The sequence below is a fragment of the Gracilinanus agilis genome, chromosome 2, assembly GCF_016433145.1.
Source record: "Gracilinanus agilis isolate LMUSP501 chromosome 2, AgileGrace, whole genome shotgun sequence".
NCBI lineage: Eukaryota > Metazoa > Chordata > Mammalia > Didelphimorphia > Didelphidae > Gracilinanus > Gracilinanus agilis.
This window is the reverse complement of record NC_058131.1, coordinates 386,894,793-386,914,392: the sequence shown is the minus strand read 5'-3', so window position 1 is coordinate 386,914,392 and position 19,600 is coordinate 386,894,793. Positions and strand designations below refer to the sequence as shown.

The 19,600-nt window shown below is 42.0% G+C and overlaps 1 protein-coding gene across 2 annotated transcripts in view; it reads left to right on the top strand.

Moving 5' to 3' along the window:
- Nucleotides 1-19,600, top strand: part of LARP1 (La ribonucleoprotein 1, translational regulator) — a 56,762-nt gene that overhangs the window by 19,034 nt on the left and 18,128 nt on the right. The window contains exons 2-8 of one of the 2 annotated variants that reach the window (XM_044664479.1): nt 15,406-15,467; nt 15,812-15,877; nt 17,115-17,289; nt 17,441-17,572; nt 17,674-17,703; nt 17,751-17,921; nt 18,378-18,540. In XM_044664479.1, the coding sequence (XP_044520414.1) occupies nt 17,166-17,289; nt 17,441-17,572; nt 17,674-17,703; nt 17,751-17,921; nt 18,378-18,540 (620 nt within the window). In that variant the 5' untranslated portion in view covers nt 15,406-15,467; nt 15,812-15,877; nt 17,115-17,165. The remainder of the gene's footprint in view (nt 1-15,405; nt 15,468-15,811; nt 15,878-17,114; nt 17,290-17,440; nt 17,573-17,673; nt 17,704-17,750; nt 17,922-18,377; nt 18,541-19,600) is intronic. The other variant, XM_044664480.1, reaches the window with a different exon arrangement.

Sequence of the window (19,600 nt, the reverse complement as noted above, 5' to 3'; positions counted from 1 at the left end):
AGAGGCGTCTGCTGGCCACTCAGGCTGCTGAGTCTATCTCTTTTGTAGGAGTTACAGTGAGCTGGACATGGAGCCTAGCAGCATGCACATAGGGGCCTAAATTTGAGCTCCTGTCTACCCAAAATGCTTTTGGTTGTAAAGTGGCTTGAGGAGAGGCACAGAGCGACTATTTGACTTTTGCCACCTCTGAGGAACCTTTCTGAGGCAGATACACACTGCCATTTTACTTTCCCCAGGTTATTTAAAAAGCAAGGATTCCACAATGAGTTTGGTTACCATCAAGACCCAGGGTTCCTAACCTTTTTTGGGAAATCTGGTGGAGCTGGTAGCCCTCAAAATAATTTAATAACAGATCACTGGGGGAGGGGGGAGGGCATAACATGTACATATATCAGTATATATGGCAGTGCCCTAGTACACAGAACGGCACTAAATTTGAAGTCAGCAAGCCCTGGGGTTCAAATTTAGACAAGTCACTCAACCTCTCTGCCTCTGTGTATTCATCTATGACTGTGATGGCAAACCTTTTACAGATGGAGTGCTGGGCCACTCCCCTTGGGCAGAGGAATAGGGAGTGTGAAAAAATGTCATCATGAGAAGTGGAGACAGGGAGGAGGTCTGCTCGAGTCCCTCTGACTTTCTAGTTAATGAATTGGGGGGTGTGTGGCCTGAGTGCCCACAAGACAGCACTCTGCATGCCATCTTTGGCACCTGTGCCATAGATTCACCACCACTGATCTATAAAATGAGAATAGTAAAAGCATCTACCTACCTAGGGCTACTGTGAGGAAAAAATGAGGTCATATTTGTAAAAAAGCTTTTCAAACCTTAAGGCACTATATAAAATAGAAATTATTACAAAATGATCGTAAGCATTGAATTGGGGAAGATCTGGAAAAGCTTTATGCAGATGGTATTTCATTTGAGTTTGGAAGGAAACTAGGGATTTTGAGAGGCAGAAGGGAGAATAGAGTGCCTTGAGTTAGGAACAATAATTAAGCCAGTGTAGCTGGCTCCATAGTTTGGATTGGGGTATGTCATAACATGTCTATAAAATTAGGTTGAGGCCAAGTTGTGATGAACTCTAAATACTAGAGTGATACTTAATAAAATGGGGCTACTTCACACTTTTTCTTTTCCCTAATCGTTTGTTAACAGATTGGTTATCACAGAAAAGCACAGAAAAGGAAAATGACAAATGTTGGAGAGGATTTGGGAAAACTGGTACACTAATGCACTGTTGGTGTAATAGTGAACTGATCCAACCATTCTGGAGGGCAATCTAGAACTGTGCCCCCCCAAATATATATATTATATGTATGCTATAAAAAAGATACAAAAGAAAATGGAAAAGGACCATTTTGTACACAATTATTTCTAGGAGCTCTTTTTGTGGTGGCAAAGAATTGGAAATTGAAGGGTTGTCCATCATTTGGGGAATGATTGAACAAGTTATATAGTATATGATTGTAATGGAATACTACAGTGCTATAAGAAATGATAAGCAGGAGGATTTCAAAAAAAAACTGGAAGATATGCAGAGACTGATGCAAAGTGAAATGAGCAGAACCAGGAGAGCATTATAGATAGTAACAGCAATTTAGTTTGATGATCAATTGTAAATGATTTAGCTAGTCTCAGCAATACAAAGATCTAAGACAGTTCTGGAGGAATTATGATGAAAAAGCTATCTACCTCCAGAGATAGTCTGAATGCAGACTGAAATATACTTTTAACTTTTTTGTCTTGTTTTCTTTTGCAATGTGTTTAATATGGAAATATGTTTTTGCATGACCATATGCAATGTGTAATCTGTATTTAATTGCTTGCTCTTTCAGGGAGGGAAGGAATTTGGAACTCAAACTTGAAAAAATTTTTAATTGTTTACATGAAATTTGAAATATATATCTCTTCTCCCCTTCCCCCCCCCCCCAAAAAAAGTTTCACAGATAGACAAATACAGAGAGTTGGGTTGTATTTACACTTGAGGAAGCCAAGCCTCTAGGAATTTAGCATATACTTTGGTTCAGATTTGTGCTTTATCTTTTTTTTTTTTTTAAACTCTTACATCTTATACTGTGTATTGGTTTCAAGGCAGGAGAGTGGTAAGGGATAGGCAATGGGGGAATAAGTGACTTGCCCAGGGTCACACAGCTTGGAAGTGTCTGGGGGCAAATTTAAACCCAGGACCTTCTCTCTCTGCACCTCCTCTATCCACTAAGCTACCTAGCTGCCCTCTGGGTACTTTTTCTTCTGTCGTATTGGTAAGCTGCAAAATCTTTGCCCTGTGCCTAGTCGCTAATTTACCAAGTGTGACAAATTACAGGCAAGTTACCAGTTATTTGTCTTCTGTAGGCCTTAGAGTCTTGTCTTTGAAGTGTATCAGTTGAACTTGAAGTCCCTCCCATTTCTAACATTGTATTCCCAATTAGACCATACCTTCTAAAGACAGCATGAACCCAGGAAACCATATTTGGGTGGGTGGGTGGGTGTGGATGTGGGTGGGTGGGTGTGGGTGTGTGTTTTAAGTGCTAAGCTTAGAATCTGAAGCTCTAGGTTTAAGTGTCAAGTTCTACTACTAACCAAACTCCCTGTGGGACCTTGTGCAAATGACTTGTCTTTTTCTATTTTCTTTTCTGTAAAATGATCTCCATGGTTCTTTCTAGTGTTAGCATTCCACTTTTTTTTTTTTAAACCCTTACCTTCTGTCTTGGAGTCAATACTGTTTACTGGATCCAAGGCAGAAGAGTGGTAAGGGCTAGGCATTGGGGGTCAAGTGACTTGCCCAGGGTCACACAGCTGGGAAGTGTCTGAGGTCAGATTTGAACCTAGGGCCTCCCATATCTAGGCCTGGCTCTCAATCCACTGAGCTACCCAGCTGCCCCCTAGCATTCCACTTTCTAAGGGCTCTCTATTTCCAAAGTTATGGAGTAAAGTTGAAAAGCTTTATTGCCCAGATTGTGTCCTGGTTCCCATCAAAACTTCTTTGAAAGATCCGAATCCATCTCCATTGATGCATAAAGTTATCGTTATCTATAGATGCCTTTTTTTTTAACAACACAGATAGCAACATTTTTTTTTATAGCTTGACAAAGGGGGATAAAAAGGGGAGTTGAAGCTCTTGCTTCAAGTTCCAAATCAATTTTTCAACCAGTTCTGTGATTTTGAACAAGTCATCTCTTTGAACTTCAAAAGTCTTGCTGTGGCTTCCTCATAGTATTTATTGTGAGGAGTAAACGAGATAATAGAAAAAATCACCATGGAAAATGTGAAAAGTTATTGTCACTGTTGTCTCTAAAGATAAAGGTAGATAATGGCTATGAACAGTTAAATGTTAGGAAGGAGCACTCACAAAAAATGAGTGCTAGGAATCACTGCATCCAAAGCTCTTATGTCCCTAAATAATTCTGGATTTAAGATCCTATCCAGCTCTAGATCTATGCTTCTAAAGCTTTCTAGATAGTGCTTGTATTTAAAAAAAAAAAAAAGTTACTGTAACATGACTGAAAACGATCATCTACAAAAACTTTTTTTAAGAAAGAGGTAGAATAACATTGTCTTGTAAGAGAACTTAGAAATTGGGAGATAACGTGTTCTAGGTTCTAGCTCTGCTGCTAACTTTCCATGTGACCCAGACAAATCATTTCCCTTTCTGAGCATTAATTTTTTCCTCTTCATATGGGCACTTGACCAAATTCTAAAGGTCCAGTATGATTAAGCCAGGGAAAGAAAGAGTCAAATCTGTCTTAGCCCTACCTTAGGCCTCATTATTCCTCAAGTGAAATTAGTCATCTTTCAGGTTTTCATTCTCTTAAGGTTAAATGCCACCTTGAATAATTTATAAACCTTTGGTCTTTTATTTCCTAATCCCAATCTAAGGTGCTTTCTGGCATTTATCATTTTCTCTTCTAATTTCCCCTTTAACTCTATCTATGTTTTACATGTGTCAAAATTAAAAAGTTTATGATGACCACTGACAAAGTTGCACTAGCTAGCTGATTAGATAAGAGCTTTGGATACAGTGATCCCTAGCACATAATCTCATTTAATTGAGTGCCCCTTCCTAATTTTTAACTCTTCATAGCCATTATCTCATCCCTTCCCTATGTTACAGATGTGACAGCTAAGTTACAAAGAGGTCATACAACCAGTAAGTGAGGTAGAATTTCTGTAGCTTATATAGTGCTTGTCAAGTTTCCAAAAAAGTACTTCACATCCATAATAGGCCTATGCGAGGTAGGAGCTGGTGTGTGTGTGTAAATAAAATAAATATATATACTTTTTTTTTAATTTTATTTTTTGCAGATAAGGACATCAAAATAGAAAGGTTAGGACTTGCCAAGGTTCACACAGCTAGTATTGGATGAGTTAGGATTTGAACCCTGGTCCTCTGACTCCAGAATCTGTGTCCATTCTTTTATGCCATGCTATTTCCTTCCCTTAAAACAAGACCCAAAATTGAGCAAAAAAAACTGTCACTCAAATCTAACCCCATTTCTTTGGTAGAAAAAGGGAGATGTATTTCTTTCTCAGGGCCAACCCTGAGCATTAGTTACACATGCCCTTTTCTCTAAACCCAAACCATTTCTCATTAGTAACAATTCTTATTGAATAGGAGATGGTGAACCTGGTTTGCCATGTTTTCCTCTTGCCTCCCTCCTTATGTCACTGCACCCCAGAGTTAGTGAAACCTTGGAAAGGTGGGGGACACTTTGACAAGAGGTTAAATATTGCCTAGACACCTGTCTGTCCCTACTTGCTGCATACATGCACACAAACACACACCTTGTCCAGGACTCTCCAGGCAGAGAGTTAAAACAGGAGACCCTTAGAAGGAAACATTGTCTTGTTTCCTTCTTGGACAGGCAAAAGAGGCAGGGATGGGTGGTCTGTGGTAGCTCACCATTATTGGATTAAATTTAGCTGGATGTACTTTGGGGGGAGGCTGGGGTTAGGGGTCATATGACTCCCTCCCACACTTTCCCTCTATCCACTTTCTACTCCCACCCATCCATGAAGGGGGGCGGGTCAGTAAGACCTTGGGGCTTGTATGACCACTGTGGTAATGATTAAAACCATTCATTCATTTTACTTAGGCTGGTCTTAGGGTAGGTGGATGAGTTTGAGAAGCTTTAGGATTTGGGTTTGGAATACATCCCTCTTGGAGAGAGGGGTCTGAGCCATCCAGGTCACTGAACTAAATATAGTTGGCTGGGGTTCTCAAATAGCTAGTCTAGGGTCACATGACCGTTTGTCAGGGGCTCCTCCACCCAGAAGGGGTACACAGTCCAGCCGTCCACTTTGGCTTCCAGTGGGCCTGAAGAAAATGATTTGACATTCTTAGGTGTGTTCTCTTTATTTCCCTCCTCTTACCCCCCTCCCTTTTCATTCTTTTATTGGTTCTTTGGGGATTAGGGTGTGGAAAGAATATTTCTGAAGGCCAGGCAGAGAAAGAGTGTCCCTGATAGTAGCCAGCATTTGGAATACAAGGTGAGAGGAGGTCCTGAGGTTAAATGTGTTGCTTTTCCCTCTGCTTTGTGGCTGGGGGTATGTGTGAGAAGGGGGAGTTTGTGCTTCTTACCCTTTGTTCTATCCCCCCCTTTGACAGCTGAGAAAACACTTAGCTTTTCACAGGCTCTGCCACTACTCAGTCCCCAGACCATGATGGATGATCACAGGTGGGGAGATGGAATATGCATCCCCATGTTTCCTCTCCCTCCCTTACCCCTTCAGGCAGCTCTGCTCTGCTTTCTGCATCTTCTTGGGAGCTAGCTGGACACTAGTTGATGGTCACTGGAGGAAACTTCAAGACCAGCCGACTAGAGATACTTTTCCACCTGAGTCTGAAAGGGTCAAACACCTGGTAAGGGTTGAGCCAAGACAAGGGTATCTTTCCATTTCACACCTGACCCCATGCAGAGGACAGCTGGAATCTTTCTGGGTTAGGACCCAGGTAGTATATGCATCTCTTCAGTTGCTGCTAGTCTATATAGTCCAGTCTGCTCAGGAGGACTGAGCTCTGACAAGCTTGGGATCTTCCCCTCCATTTACCCTAAGATTATATTACAAACTGGTCTGTGGACCCAAAGTAAAGAATCCCAGCATTAATTTGTTGACATATTGGGAGGAGGGCTATCATGGTAGTCTGAAGTCACATAAGACATAAGTCTTGGACTTCTGTTGTGATATGGGCAGAGTAATTTGGCGCTTTGGGGGTAGAAGTTCAGTCCTTGGTGGTTATAGAGCCCCACATTTACTGCACAGCTAAGCACAGGTTGTTTTTCAAATGAAATGAAATTATTTTAATTGTACTGGGCTATTTGGTTCTGACTGCTAACTTTTTAGGAGGGTTTGTCTGAGTGTGTGAGTCAGAATCTAGGATCCATAATATTTTTTTGATAACTATTCAATGATTTGGTTTCCTTTGGAATTTTATACATGCTATTCTGCGCATTTAAAATTCTGAGGAGACCATAGACTGGGGATGGAATCTGTGACCCAAAAGTTAAGAAGCACTTATCTAATCCATTCTCATTTTACAAATAAGGAAGCCTTAGTATAAAGGTCATGTGACTCATTCAAGGTCATCAAGTGATGGTTAAACCACAGCTCTGAGCCCAGGTCCTCTAGTGCCATGTCCAAGGTTCTTTTAATAAAACATGCCTTTGCTCTATTGCCTTTAGTGGGGTAGGAGTCTGTGATTCTGTCCAGTGGACCTGTGTTCATTAGTGGGTGATGACCCTGGGGGGGAGGAAGAGAAGACTGGAAATTGTAAGAGATCTTACCAATTGGCCCAAGGCACCCAGAGCAGTTGTGAGGTAGGGCTAAGCCCCAATAAAAAGGGAAGTATCCTCCCTGTCCCAAAAACGCAAGCCTTTTGGGATTCAAATCCAGAGCTGAGTAGGAAGTACTATTCACCCTAGGTCCCTGGGAGCAAAAGCTAATTAATTAATGTGGGTAATGGGGCCAATGACTGGGTCTTTGTCAAGCTGGGAATACATTGTAGCCAAAATGGATCACTGGATTGTAGATTGAGAATTGGGAGGGATCCTTAGAGGGTATTTAGCCTTTCATTTTACTGTTGGGGAAACTACAGCTCAGACCTGGACTTGGAGGATAAATGACTGGCTTGAGTTCACACAGGGTTAAGTGTAGGCTGGATTAAACTCCAAGTCCTCTAACTTCAGAGCCAAGGACTCTTTCCACCCTAACTGGGAACAACGGAGAACAGAAAAGGGACTTTGATTTGATTTGATTCTATTCTTAGGTAGAGACATTAGGAAACAAGAGCCTTAGTACATATGGAAAGGGGTTATAGAATCTTTTTGTTTGTTTTTTAAATTAAAACTGGAAAGGAACTTAAAAGGTTAAGTGGTCCAGCAATAATATAGATGGGCAAAATGAGTCTCAAAGGGGAGGGGGTTTTGCATAAGTTGGATCTGGGGCCTTATAATTTGTGACTAGGTAATGGAATGATAGCATTTTTGTAGGGTATTTGTATATAGAATGTTTGGCCTGGAGTCAGGAAGATCTGATTTCAAATCTGTTCCCAAACAATTAACTGTATGACTCTGGATGGGTCACTTCACCCTATTTTCCTCAATTTCCTCTTCTGTAAAATGAACTGGAGAAGGAAATGGTAAACTCTCTCTAGTCTCTTTGCCAGGAAAGTCCCAAAGCTAGTCACAAAGAGTCCAGCAGGACTGAACTACAACTTGTTCTCTACAATACTAAAGGTGATTTGGATGTGGAGGGAAGTTTTCCCTGCCAAGATGTCTTTGATGAAAGACATTGCTGAAAGATTACAGCTCTTTGCATCCCCATACCTGGAATACTCTCCCTCCTCCACTCCAACTGCTGACTTTATGTTGCAACTAAAATCCCATCTTCTACAGGAAGCCTTCCTCAACCCTTCTTAATTCTAGTGTTTCTCCTCTGTTAATTATTTTCTGTATATCCTGTTTGTGGTTTGCTTTGAATACTTTTGTTTACATGTTTTCTCCCCCCATTAGATTGTAAACTCCTGGCAGGCAGGCAGGGACTGTCTTACCTTTTTTTGTATTCTCAATGCTTAGCACAATGCCTAGCACATGGTAGTAGGCCCTTAATAAATGTTGATTGATAACCTGAGAACCCAGCCTTCACTTTTCTTTTGGAATTTACTCTCTGCTGCTAGTGGCCCTACCCCCACCCCTGAAGCTGCTCTGTGAGACCCTCTGGTGTAATCTAGCCTGGGCGTGGTTCCCTCCTTCATTCCAACTGCTCTCAATCCATTCTTTGCGGGGGGGGGGGGGGGGGGGCGCTTTCCCCCAGAGATTAATAACACCATTACTTAGATCTTTAAAGCCTCCTGACTGAGGCTGTGGAATTGCTTGTTATCTTTCAGGCTATCTGCTGAAGTATGACTGGGTGGGGCTTCCCTAAGAGAGGAAGACCGTGGTAGCTTTTCTGTACTCTTGATCTCCACCCTTGTTCTCTTGTATTGGGGTGAACAGGGGCAGTATGGGGGGGGTGTTATGTGGGGGGGGTATACTCAGGAGCCTCCTGGTAGGTCATAATTTTTCATTCATTAAGCAAGCTTTTATTTTGTGCTCTTAGGAACCCTGTGCATAGACATAACAATACACTGTATTTGAAATCCCTTCCCTACTGTCTAGTCCAGGGACTGGGAAAGTCTCCTCCCCTTTTGGGGCCTGGATTGCTGAGTCAGCTTTGAAGGGGGCCTCTGAGGGCCCTGGGCTGGGCTGGGCTGGGCTTGGTTTGGTTTATCTTAGTGTAGCTTAGCTTGGTCTCTTTCTGCCGCTTCCTTTGCATCAAATGCAAATGAAAGCAAGTCAGACACGAAGTGAGCCCTTACCCTCCTGCTAGGGCCTAACTAATTCATAAAACTGTAAAATACTCTCTTGAGATTTTCAAGTTTCACTTGTTAATCTCCACCACCCTATTGCCCCTCCTGAGCCCTGGGGATTTTAATAGATGAATGGTTTCTGATGAAAGATCGAAATGACCCTGAATACAATCAACATTTCTTATCCCCCATATTAGTAGGAAATCCCTCTCTGGACACAGAACTGATTCTTGTCTGCCCCTGCCTTGATATTTCACCTTGGCTGAGTCTTTGTCCTTCTTTGGGTTTTAGTTCTTCCTTTGCGGGCCTGAGCTAGATGATTTCTTAGCTTTGCAATTTTGCTTGCCTATTCTCTTAAATATAAGGTACATTTCCAAAGTATTTTTGCTGTTATCATTGAAGCCATCTTTTCATTTATCCATGCAAATTGAGGGTTTGAATAACCCAGAAAGTTAGTTTTGCTGTCTTCGAAATTTAAAAAATGAGAGGGGTAGGAGATTAGTAAAGCATTCCACAAAGCAAAACCCACTACCTTCTTTGGGAGCCTGACCAGTGTTCCTTCTCCTCCCTCTTCCCCATTACTTTACCTATTCTACCTATATTTATTTCTACATAGTTGTTTACTTGCCAGCTTAAAGCTCCTTGAGGGCAAAGACCTTGTTTTTGTCCTTTAAAAAAGTTCCCAGCACTCATCTCAGTTCTTGGCTCATATAATAAAAGTTTATTAAATATTTTTAACCGATTCTTCACGAAAGGCTACTATTACTTTTTTTTTTTTTTTTTTAATTCTACCCACATAAAATGTTAATACACTTTTAGGGAAAGACTGATCTGTTATGGCAGATTAGGAAAACAAAGGAAGGGGATAAATGGGAAAATCTTGGACACATAGTTCATTGAGATCCCTCAGGAGATCAGTGCTGACAACATGATCTTTCTTTTCTTTCTTCCTCCCTCCCTCCTTCAAACCAATACTGTGTTGGTTTGAAGGCAGAAAAAAGGTGATATGGGCTCTGCAAAGGGCAAAACAAATTAAGTGACTTGCCCAGGATTATACAGCTAGGAATTGACAGGGGAGAGATTTGCACCCAGAACCTACCGTCTTTAGGTCTGGCTTTCAATCCACTGAACCATTCTTCCTAAAGCATGGTGTTTTAAACTGCTCCCTTGATACTCCTATTGGCCAGGAATCTGGGCTTGCATGGACCATGAGTTTGGCCCAGTCTAATCTCTACTAAAAATGGAAATTTTATAAGTCTTAACTGAAGAGGGGTAGGTCTAAGCAAAGAATTTAAATATGATGGGATTGTCAAGAACTTGGAAGAGTCATTAGTTTAGTAATTTTGTTGATTCCTTCTGTTATCGTATTTCCTGTTCTCTTTTCAACGAACCCTTCCTTGCATAAAAAAAATTGTTGTTGTTCTGTATTTGGGTTTTTCTTGGCAAAGATATTAGAGTGTTCTACCATTTCCTTCTCCAGCTCATTTTACTGATGAGGAACTGAAGCAAACGGGTAAGTGACTATTCCAGGGTCACATACTAGTATTTGAAGTCAAATTTGCACTTAGATCTTACTGATTCCAGGGCTACCACTCTATCCACTGTCCCTTCCAGCTGCCCCCTCAAATAAAAATTAGTTAAACTCTTACACAACATTCCCATCCATAGTCCCGTTATCTCTGTACTAGTAGTAAAGAAATGTGTTTCGACATCTATTCTCTAGGGCCAAGATTGTTTAGTCACTATAATTAATCAGTTTAGCTGCCTTTTCAGTATTTCTTTTTTTCATTTATATTGATTATAGTTATCATGTTTATTATTTTCCTGGCTCTGTTTCTGTGACTGTATCAGTCATGCAGTTCTTTCCATGCTTTTCTGAAGTCCTCATTATTTTATTGCACAATTCCTTAAATTCACACGATGGAATTTATTCTACCATTCCTTGGTTAATCCAGTTCCTAATTTTTGCTTCCATAGAAAGAGCAGCTATGAATAATGGTTATGTATGATGTCTTTCACCTTGTAGGGTATATACTCAGTTCTTAAATAACTGGATCAAAGGAAGTGAATAATTTAGTAACTTTTTTTATATAAATCAAGTAGTTTTTCTGAACTTCAGCAATGTGCTACTGTGCATGTTTTTCCCCTTCAATTGATTTATTGTTTCTTGCCAGTCTGATGGTTGGAAAGTGAGACCTCAATTGTTTTCATTTACATTTCCCTGGTAGTGATTTTTGAGCATTTTTCACATGATTTCCGCATTTTTTTAATAGTTCTTTCAACAATTTGTTCTTAACCTTTGACCACTTATATCTATTAGGGAATGGTTCTTGGTGTTTTTCTCAATTCCTTGTACATTCTGGATATCAGACTTTAATCAGAAAAAGTTCAGTTCTTCATCTACAAATTAAGGATAATAATAGTTGTACTACTTTCCTTTAAGGGTCATTATGAAGAAGCTTCCTTATAAACTGTGTTGGCAACATTGAAATGTGAATCACTGCTATTTAATTTTTTTAATTGGCATGCATCAAACTAGGAAAGTCCTCAGTTTGCTCTACCTCTTAGATTTTGCTCTATCCACTCAGTTATAAAACCCTTGGACTCCTAGTGCTTTCAGTCTGTTGAGTATATAGCTAAGCCAAAAGTGGGAGGTAAGACCACAGTATATGCATAGCAAGGAGGGTGAATTTTGGGATGTGTCTCAGATGTTCTTGTAGGTTAGAATCATAGGATTTAAGTGCCAGAAAGAACCTTAATTATACTTGAGTCTAGAAACTCAGAGGAAGGGAAAGGACTTGCTCAAAGTCATGCAGGTATAAATAGCAAAGTCAGGATTTGAACCCAGGTTCACTCCACATCCTTGGTCTTGACACTCTACTATTAACTAGCCAACTATTCCTTAGTTTGGGATTTCCTTTGTGCTCCAAATCTTCTGGTACTCAGCCTGTAGGGGCAAGGAGAAGTTCACTTAGAAATTGAGGAGGGGTGGAATAACATCTGTTTTTTTTGTTTTTCGTCTAGAGCAGTTATCCTGGCCTATTCATTGTAACTCTAGCTCACAGCTATATAGCTATGCCCCCAAAAAGTGGAGGGAGTTCTAAATCCCTCTTGGTTAGAAAAATGCAAATTAAAACAACTGAGATATACCACCTCATACCTATCAGATTGGCCAATATGACAGTGAAAGTGATAAATGTTGGAGGGGATGTTGTAAAATTGGGGCACTAATGCATTGTTGGTGGAGTTGGGAACTGATCCTACCATTCTGGAGGGCAATTTGGAATTATGCCCAAAGGGCTATAAAACAAGGTCCAGTAATACCACTACTAGCTCTGTATCCCAAAGAGATAAAAAAAAGGGGGGGGGGTGAGGAGAAGGACTACTTGAACAAAAATATTTATAGCTGTTCTTTTTGTGGTGCAAAGAATTGGAAATTAAAGGGATGTCCATCAAATGGAGAATGGCTGACCAAACTGTGGTATATGATGGTGATGGAATACTATTGAGTTGTAAGGAATGATGAACAGGATGGTTTCAGCAAGAGCTGGAAATACCTACAAGAACTGATCCAGAGTGAAACAAGCAGAACCAGGAAAACATTGTACACAGTAACAGCAATATTATAGAATGATCAGCAGTGATAGACTTAGCTGTTATTGGCAGTACAATGATCCAGGACAGTTCTGAGGGACTTAGGACAAAGAATGCTATCTACCTCCAGAAAAAGAACTGTTGTCAGAATACATATAATTTTTCAATTGTTTGTTTGGGTTTTTGTTTGGGGGGGGGTTGGTTATAATAAATTTTATAAGATTATTCACTTATGAAAATTAACAATATGGAAATGTTTTGCATGATAATATATGTATAAACCAGATGGAATCCCCTGCCAGCACTAAGAAGGGGAAGGGAAGTGAGAGAAGTTCCATCATATAACTTAGTAAAACTTGTGTAGAAATTTATTACATGTAATTGGTCAAAAAATAAACAAAAAAAATTTTTTTAAGGGGAAGGAGAGGGGGTTCTCCTAGAGACCTAATTCTGACCTACAGTTAATTTGAGACCAAACTAGGTCATTATGTGGATAAGTAAGGGGGTTGGAGTAAGGGAAATCTGGATCCAAATTCCATCTCATGATCCTTAAAATAATTCTGATTTGGGGGAATAATAATTCATTAATGTCTGCTCCTCAGTTTCCTCCCCTATAAAATGAGGGTGTCTTTTTGAGATCCTTTCAGCTTTCAATCTGATCCTTTTTTAAGGTTTACAAAGAGCCTTCCTCATAACAACTCTGTTAGGGAGCCTGTGTAAATAATGTCATTCCTGTTTTTGCCAATGAGGAAAGTAAATCAGAGTGGTTGAGTTGTTCAGAATCACATATACTTAAATATTCAAGGCTCCAACTCAGATTTTCAGACTCCAGACTAAGTGATCTTTTAGGAGATGACTTCCTTTTAACAGGGGTTTGGGGCAGTGCCAGCCTAGATGAACATATGGGTGAGTGGGTTAAAATTACCTGTACCCTGGAGGAAGAGAGTATGGGGGGACCAGTGTCAGTTCCAGACTTGATTTGTAGGCTCCCTTTGTGGGATGTCTCACAGGCAGCAGTATCTTCTCTAGGAGGCTGGTGTCAGGAATGTGGTGGTAAGGAGCCGGGTGGGGACACTTTCTGCCCATTAAGGGAACATTGGTCAGACCAAAGGGTAGAACATTCCCTTCATAATCAGCTCAGTGAGTTCTCCCCTCTTGGGGTCTGGGAGATGTCATCTTTCTCAGCTGGTAGTTAGCTGATAAGCCAACAGATGGGGTGGGAGGTGAGTGGGAGAAAAACCTCAGGGTTATAGTCTTTAAAGGGTTGGCCACCTTCTAAGTCTTTGGCCCTGGTCTGTGTGGCTCTGATGGGAGGGAGTGGCTTGGTAGTGAAAGTTGCTTTCTCTTTAAAATCTCAGAAGGTTTCCTGCCTATGGCATATAGAATGTTATTACCTGAACTACCTCAGATACCAATACAATACTACCCTCCAGATTTTATAGGAGTTAGAAGCTGAAGCCCAGCCAGGTAGTAACAGAACTGGGATTCCAACCCAGGTCTCAATTCTCATTATGTAGATCTAGGCTTATTCATTCCTCACCACTTCTTTCTGTATACTTTGGAAAAGCACAGTTCTCTTTAAGTGATTAGGGGAAGACCACCACTCCTTAGAATCTCTAAAGCTCAAGGATAGTGATGTGGGCCTTATATCAGGCTTGGGAAACTCTTAGACTAGCTTTGAACTTCTAATTGATTGAATTCTTAGAAGCACATTCTATTTTTTCCTTCTCCTTTTTCACTAGAGAATATATCATTTTCCCATTGCTAACCATATACTTTCTCCTGACACTCCTGTTCTCACACTTTTATCTCACACTCTCTTACCTATGGCCTTTTCCCCTACCATCATTTGAATTAAGGTAGGATGGAGTCCTAGATTATCTTATTTACAGTAGAAGTTGAGTGACTGGGCATACATTGACACAGACAGAGGTTTAAAGCAGAAGAATTAAAAATTAGGAAAATCCCTAGCAGAGGTGTATGCTGGGTCTCTTAGTGCCATATTGGTCCCTTTTCTACTCTCCCTTGGTCTCCCTATGGATCTTCCTGTTCATCTGTTCCCACAGTGATTTGGGCAGGCTTAGGTTTGGCCTGGTGACCCTCAACTCTTAAGACTTCCTACCCAAAGCAGGAGCTAGAGGCCTGGGCTGAACTGTATGGTTCAGCATGTGCCTGGTGCTTTATATGTAAGTGCTTAATAAATATTTCAGTGATGGATCTATGTTCATCAACTTGTGTTGTGAGAAAGCTCACAGAAAGTTGAAATTTGACTGATCTGTGCCAGCCCCATTATCTTGGACCCAGACATTGAGACAGAAAATTAAAGGGCTGGAGTTACCAATCTTAAATTTTCCCACCTGCCTTGTGTTAGAGGGAATTGGTGTAGGAATTATAGGGTCATAGGCTTTAGAGAGCTACAGGGGCCCTTAGTGATCACTGGGGGCATATTTCTTCCCTTAAGTGAGGAATCTAGCCCACTGAGATAATCTCAGTTGTCTACTGCTTTTGAGAATTCATTCCTTGAGATAATTGACATTCTTTTTGGGGTTGCTTGTCCTATAGCTAAAGTACCCTAGGAGTTTGAGGGATATAAAACACTCCTATACACCACCTCCAGTGAGAACATGAGTACATACACACAATGTTACAAACTTTGACTCTTGTGCCACTTAATTGGTTCTCCACATTTGTTTCCAAGCCCTGTTTAAAGCCTGACCAAAGCAAGAAGATTGAGAAGCTGTTTTCCATTGAATGGATCACCTGAGCCTTCTTTGTTCCTCCCCTCCCAGCATGGGCTTTACTGATCTCAGGGCGATTCAGATTTGGGGCTTATTTGTGCAGTGGAGGGAGAGGAGGAAGGAAGTAGGGACTCGATGTCAGGGACGGGGCAGGTTGTGCTCTTTCTCCTCCTGCCTGCCTGCCTCTGGCTCAATCAAGTCCTTTTTTTTCATCCTGTTCTACAGAGCATTCTGCTCCGGCCAAAGTGGTGAGGGCAGCCAACCCAAAACCTCGAAAAGGCAGCAAGGTATGGTGATGCTGTCAACTGGAGGTGCTTCCAAAAGACAGTTTTCCTTTCACCTGGGGCCCTGTGAGATCGGGTTTTTCACCCTGGAGACCCCCACCCCCTGCCCCCAATCTGTGATGCCAGATGTCACCTCCCCTTTGGGCTCTGCCTAAACAGCAGTTGTTCTATGTTAGAGATGAAATGTGGGGAGATCATCTTGAATCTATCCATCCTCACCTCATTATGCTAGTCCCTATTGCTTTGATGGTCAGTCTTAAAGTACTGGGGAGTAGAGACCATCCTAAATAAGGAATTGGGAGGGAGTAAAGGAGTGGTAATGGGAATGACCTGGTTTTGTATTGCAGGTTAGTGATTTTGGAGATGCTACCAACTGGCCCACACCTGGAGAGATAGCCCACAAGAGTGTCCAGGTAAGAGACTAGGGTTGGTGTAATTGAACTCTGTTTTGTATGCCTTCTTCCACCAACTCAGAATTTCTTAGTCTTTGACTTTAAAAGGCTAGGGATCAGAAGAAAGATAGGGATGAAATGAGGAATACATGGTATAAAAGTCAAATTGGTATGCCTCCTTGGAGTGATATCTTACCTACTTCCATGATCTGGCCTAGACACATTTGCCAGTCTCTGGCCAGGATGTTTTTTGGGGACCTGCATTCCAGGTCAGGAGAGTCCAAGAATAGCTTCCCCATAGACTGTGGGCCTTAGATTACCTTGTTAGGCCTTTGCTGTTCACCAGTTTCTTTATTCCATCCTGCTATTCTGGGATTGCAAGCTGGATAACCTCCCTGGCTGGGCCTCTAGGCTGTGACTGCCAGTGTGCTTGAGTCTCTCCCTCAAAAGCTCTTTGAGGGTAGGTAATGTGACTCTGGGTCTGGCTTCTCCCCAGCTTTCCCACAGAAGGGAGATCCTCAATCCCTTCAGGTCCCAACTTGCCCAGGGCTCTACATCTCAGATTAAGTAGTCAGCAAGCCTATATAAAAGTATAATGGTAATAACTCATTTCTGTAATGTTATAGCATTTACAATGTATTTTAGCAAGTCTGTGAGGTAGGCAATGCAATCCCCATTTTTAGAAATGAGGAAATTGAGGAACCAGGAGGTTTGCCAAGGATCACACAGTAAATATCAGGCCTTGGATTAAAACCCAGGTTTTCTGGCTTTAATACCAGGAATTCTCCCATTTAAAAAATCATAATAGCCAGAAATCTTAGTGTTTTAGAAAGGTTGCAAAGCACTTTACATATACAATCTCATTTGATCCTCGTGTTCCCCAGAGCAGCCCTGTGAGGTAGGCATTTTTATCTCTTTTTACAGATAAACTGTGGCTTGAGAGATATAAAGGACTTGGCTAGAGTCACAGCTAATCAGTATGTCTGAGGAAGCATTGAAGCCCAGGTCATCCTGATTCCAAGCCTAGCAGCGTACATTTATTGTGCCATCCTAGTTATAGAAGAAGCTCACAGAATGATGTTTAAGCAGTCTGCTTGAGATGATGCTTAATGTGAGAATTGGGACTCAAGTCCAGGTCCTCTGTTGAGTGCTATTTAGGGAACCTTGGAGGTTCAGAGGGAGGGATGCCTCCGCCCCTGTACCCTTTACTCTTCCATCTATTGGACCATTTATGAAGAGACCTTTATTTCTCTTCCAGCCCCAGCCCCATAAGCCAGCTCCTCTTCGCAAACCACCCCCAAAGAAGGACATGAAGGAACAGGAAAAAGGAGAGGGAAGTGACAATAAGGAAAGTCCAAAGGCCAAGTCAGATGAATCTGGAGAAGAAAAGAATGGGGATGATGATAGCCAGAAAGCTGGGCAGAAGAAGAAAGGTGAGTGGCCTGATTGCTGGGAAGGCCCAGGACCTCCGAGGTGGTCATTCTGTCTGCCGGAGGCATGGGTCTTGAAGGGAGTGGGAAGAGGCATCACTGAAGAGCCCCCCTCTCCCCTAACGGTATTTCACGTGCTCACGATGTCCCCCAGGGAGCAAACACAAGTGGGTTCCATTGCAAATAGACATGAAATCAGATGTGGCCCGGGACAAAACTGCTTTACGTACCAATCGCCAGAATGAACAGCTTCGCCATCCCTCTGCCAGCCGTGGTGAGGTCAAAGGTACCTGAGAGTGCTTCTGGGTGGGGAGGACCTGGTGCTGGTGCATGCTGGTGCTGGTGCATGCTGGTGGTGGTGGGCTGGAGTTACCAGGGGTAGATAAGGAACTGGGGAAGAAAGGAGCTATCCCCCAGGTGGTTGAACCCCACCCCCTCCCCCTTCTCTCCAGGACTGAGCCAAGGCCCCCCCTCTTCCCCGGGGTGGCATCCGGACAACAAACAGGAAAGGGCCTGGCCTGACCATGATGAGACGTCAAGCGTGAAGAGTGAGGGGGGAGCCATTCGGGGCGCGTTCCGGGGCCGAGGCCGGGGGCGAGGCAGAGGCCGGGGTCGAGGCCGGGGCAACACTCGATGTACGTGAGAGCTAAGAATGGGGTGAGGGGAGTAGTAGGACCTAGTGCTTAGGCTTTGGCTAGGGAGTGTTGAACCAATCTCCCTTCTTTCTCCTCCAAACCAAGCTGGGGTCAACCACAGTCTTAAATGTGGATTCCTCTTATGACATTCATATGAAGTTTAACACAAGAGGGTCCTTAAAACACAAAATATTAGGACTGAAAGGGGACTTCAACTATTAGAGCTTTGGAATCCAGGTCTTGGAACTCCCCAAATGGTGGTCTTTTTACTCCTTCACATTTTCACCTTTGTCATCCATCTTAGGAGAACACTGAAACCAGCTTGATTTTTGCTCCCTCGTTTTTTGACCTCAGCAGCACCTGTCTACCCATCCCAGGAAAGTTCTCTTACAGGGAAAAGTGCCACTCCTTCTGTCACATGGTAACATCCCTCTCCTCCTTCCTCCTTCTCCACAGCCCACTTTGATTACCAGTACGGCTACCGAAAGTATGACTGCTCTGATGGCTCTCGAACCCCCAAGTACCAAAGTAACATCACCTATTATTTTGACAATGTGAGCAGCAATGATCTATATAATGTGGACCAGGAGCTGCTGAAAGACTACATCAAGCGACAGATGTAAGTTGGGGTTGATTGTAGAAGTAGGTAGATGATGGTGCTGTGGGCATACAAGTGGCACAGATTTCACTGGTCTAAGGAGCCTAGTCAGTTTGTGGTCGGAAGATAAAATGGTATGTGAGAGTAAAGAGCTTTATTAAGTCACCTTCTCCAAGGCTGTTTTCCCATCTACAAATGAGGTTGAAATAGATTTCAAAAGTTTATCTGGCTCTAAATTCTGTTATCTTGTACTTTATTCTGCTTCATTTTGCCTTGTTGGGCCATGTCTATTCAAATTGACAAGCCTTTATTGCATACCACTTTGTACCCAGCTGTGTGGCAGGCACTGAGATGAGAGGGTGAGGTGAGTTAAGAAGGTACTATCTTTGCTTTCACAGCCTAGAGCCTTTTGGGGAGACCACAGAATGTCCAAAGGTTACATAACAAACAGTAAGAAAGCATATGATTAATAATAACTAGCATTTGAGGTTTCCAAAACTATTTATATGGGGTTATCGTTAATTTGATCCTTGTAATCTTTGCAGGAGGTGCTATCGTGTGTTTTGGTTTTTAATCTTTCTGTCTTTGAATCAAATACTAAATAATCAATTCTAAGGCAGAAGAGAGAGGACAAAGGCTAGGCAACTGAGGTTAAGTAACTTGCCCCGGGCCACACAGCTTTTGGAAGTGTCTGAGGCCACATTTGAACCCAGGACCTCCCAACCTCCCATCTCTAGGATTGGCTCTCTATCTACTGTGCCACCTTGCTGCCCCCTAGCAGGTGCTATTATTAGTAGAAATTGAGATTGATTGAGATCCATAGCTTGCTTAAGGTCACATAATTAGTAAATGTCCAAGGGAAGATTTAAAATCTATCTGATTCACAAAGTGTCTAGCACTCTACTACCCTAATTAGTTCCATTCCATATGTATACATTAGCCTAAGATCATAGAATGAAAACCAGGAGTGACTTTTAAGTGCCATTGATCCTAACTTAGGATCACTCTACTTCTGAGATGGGATTTGAACCCACCGTTTTTCTTCCAAGAACAGTATTGTCTTACTGGTGCAGTTTATATA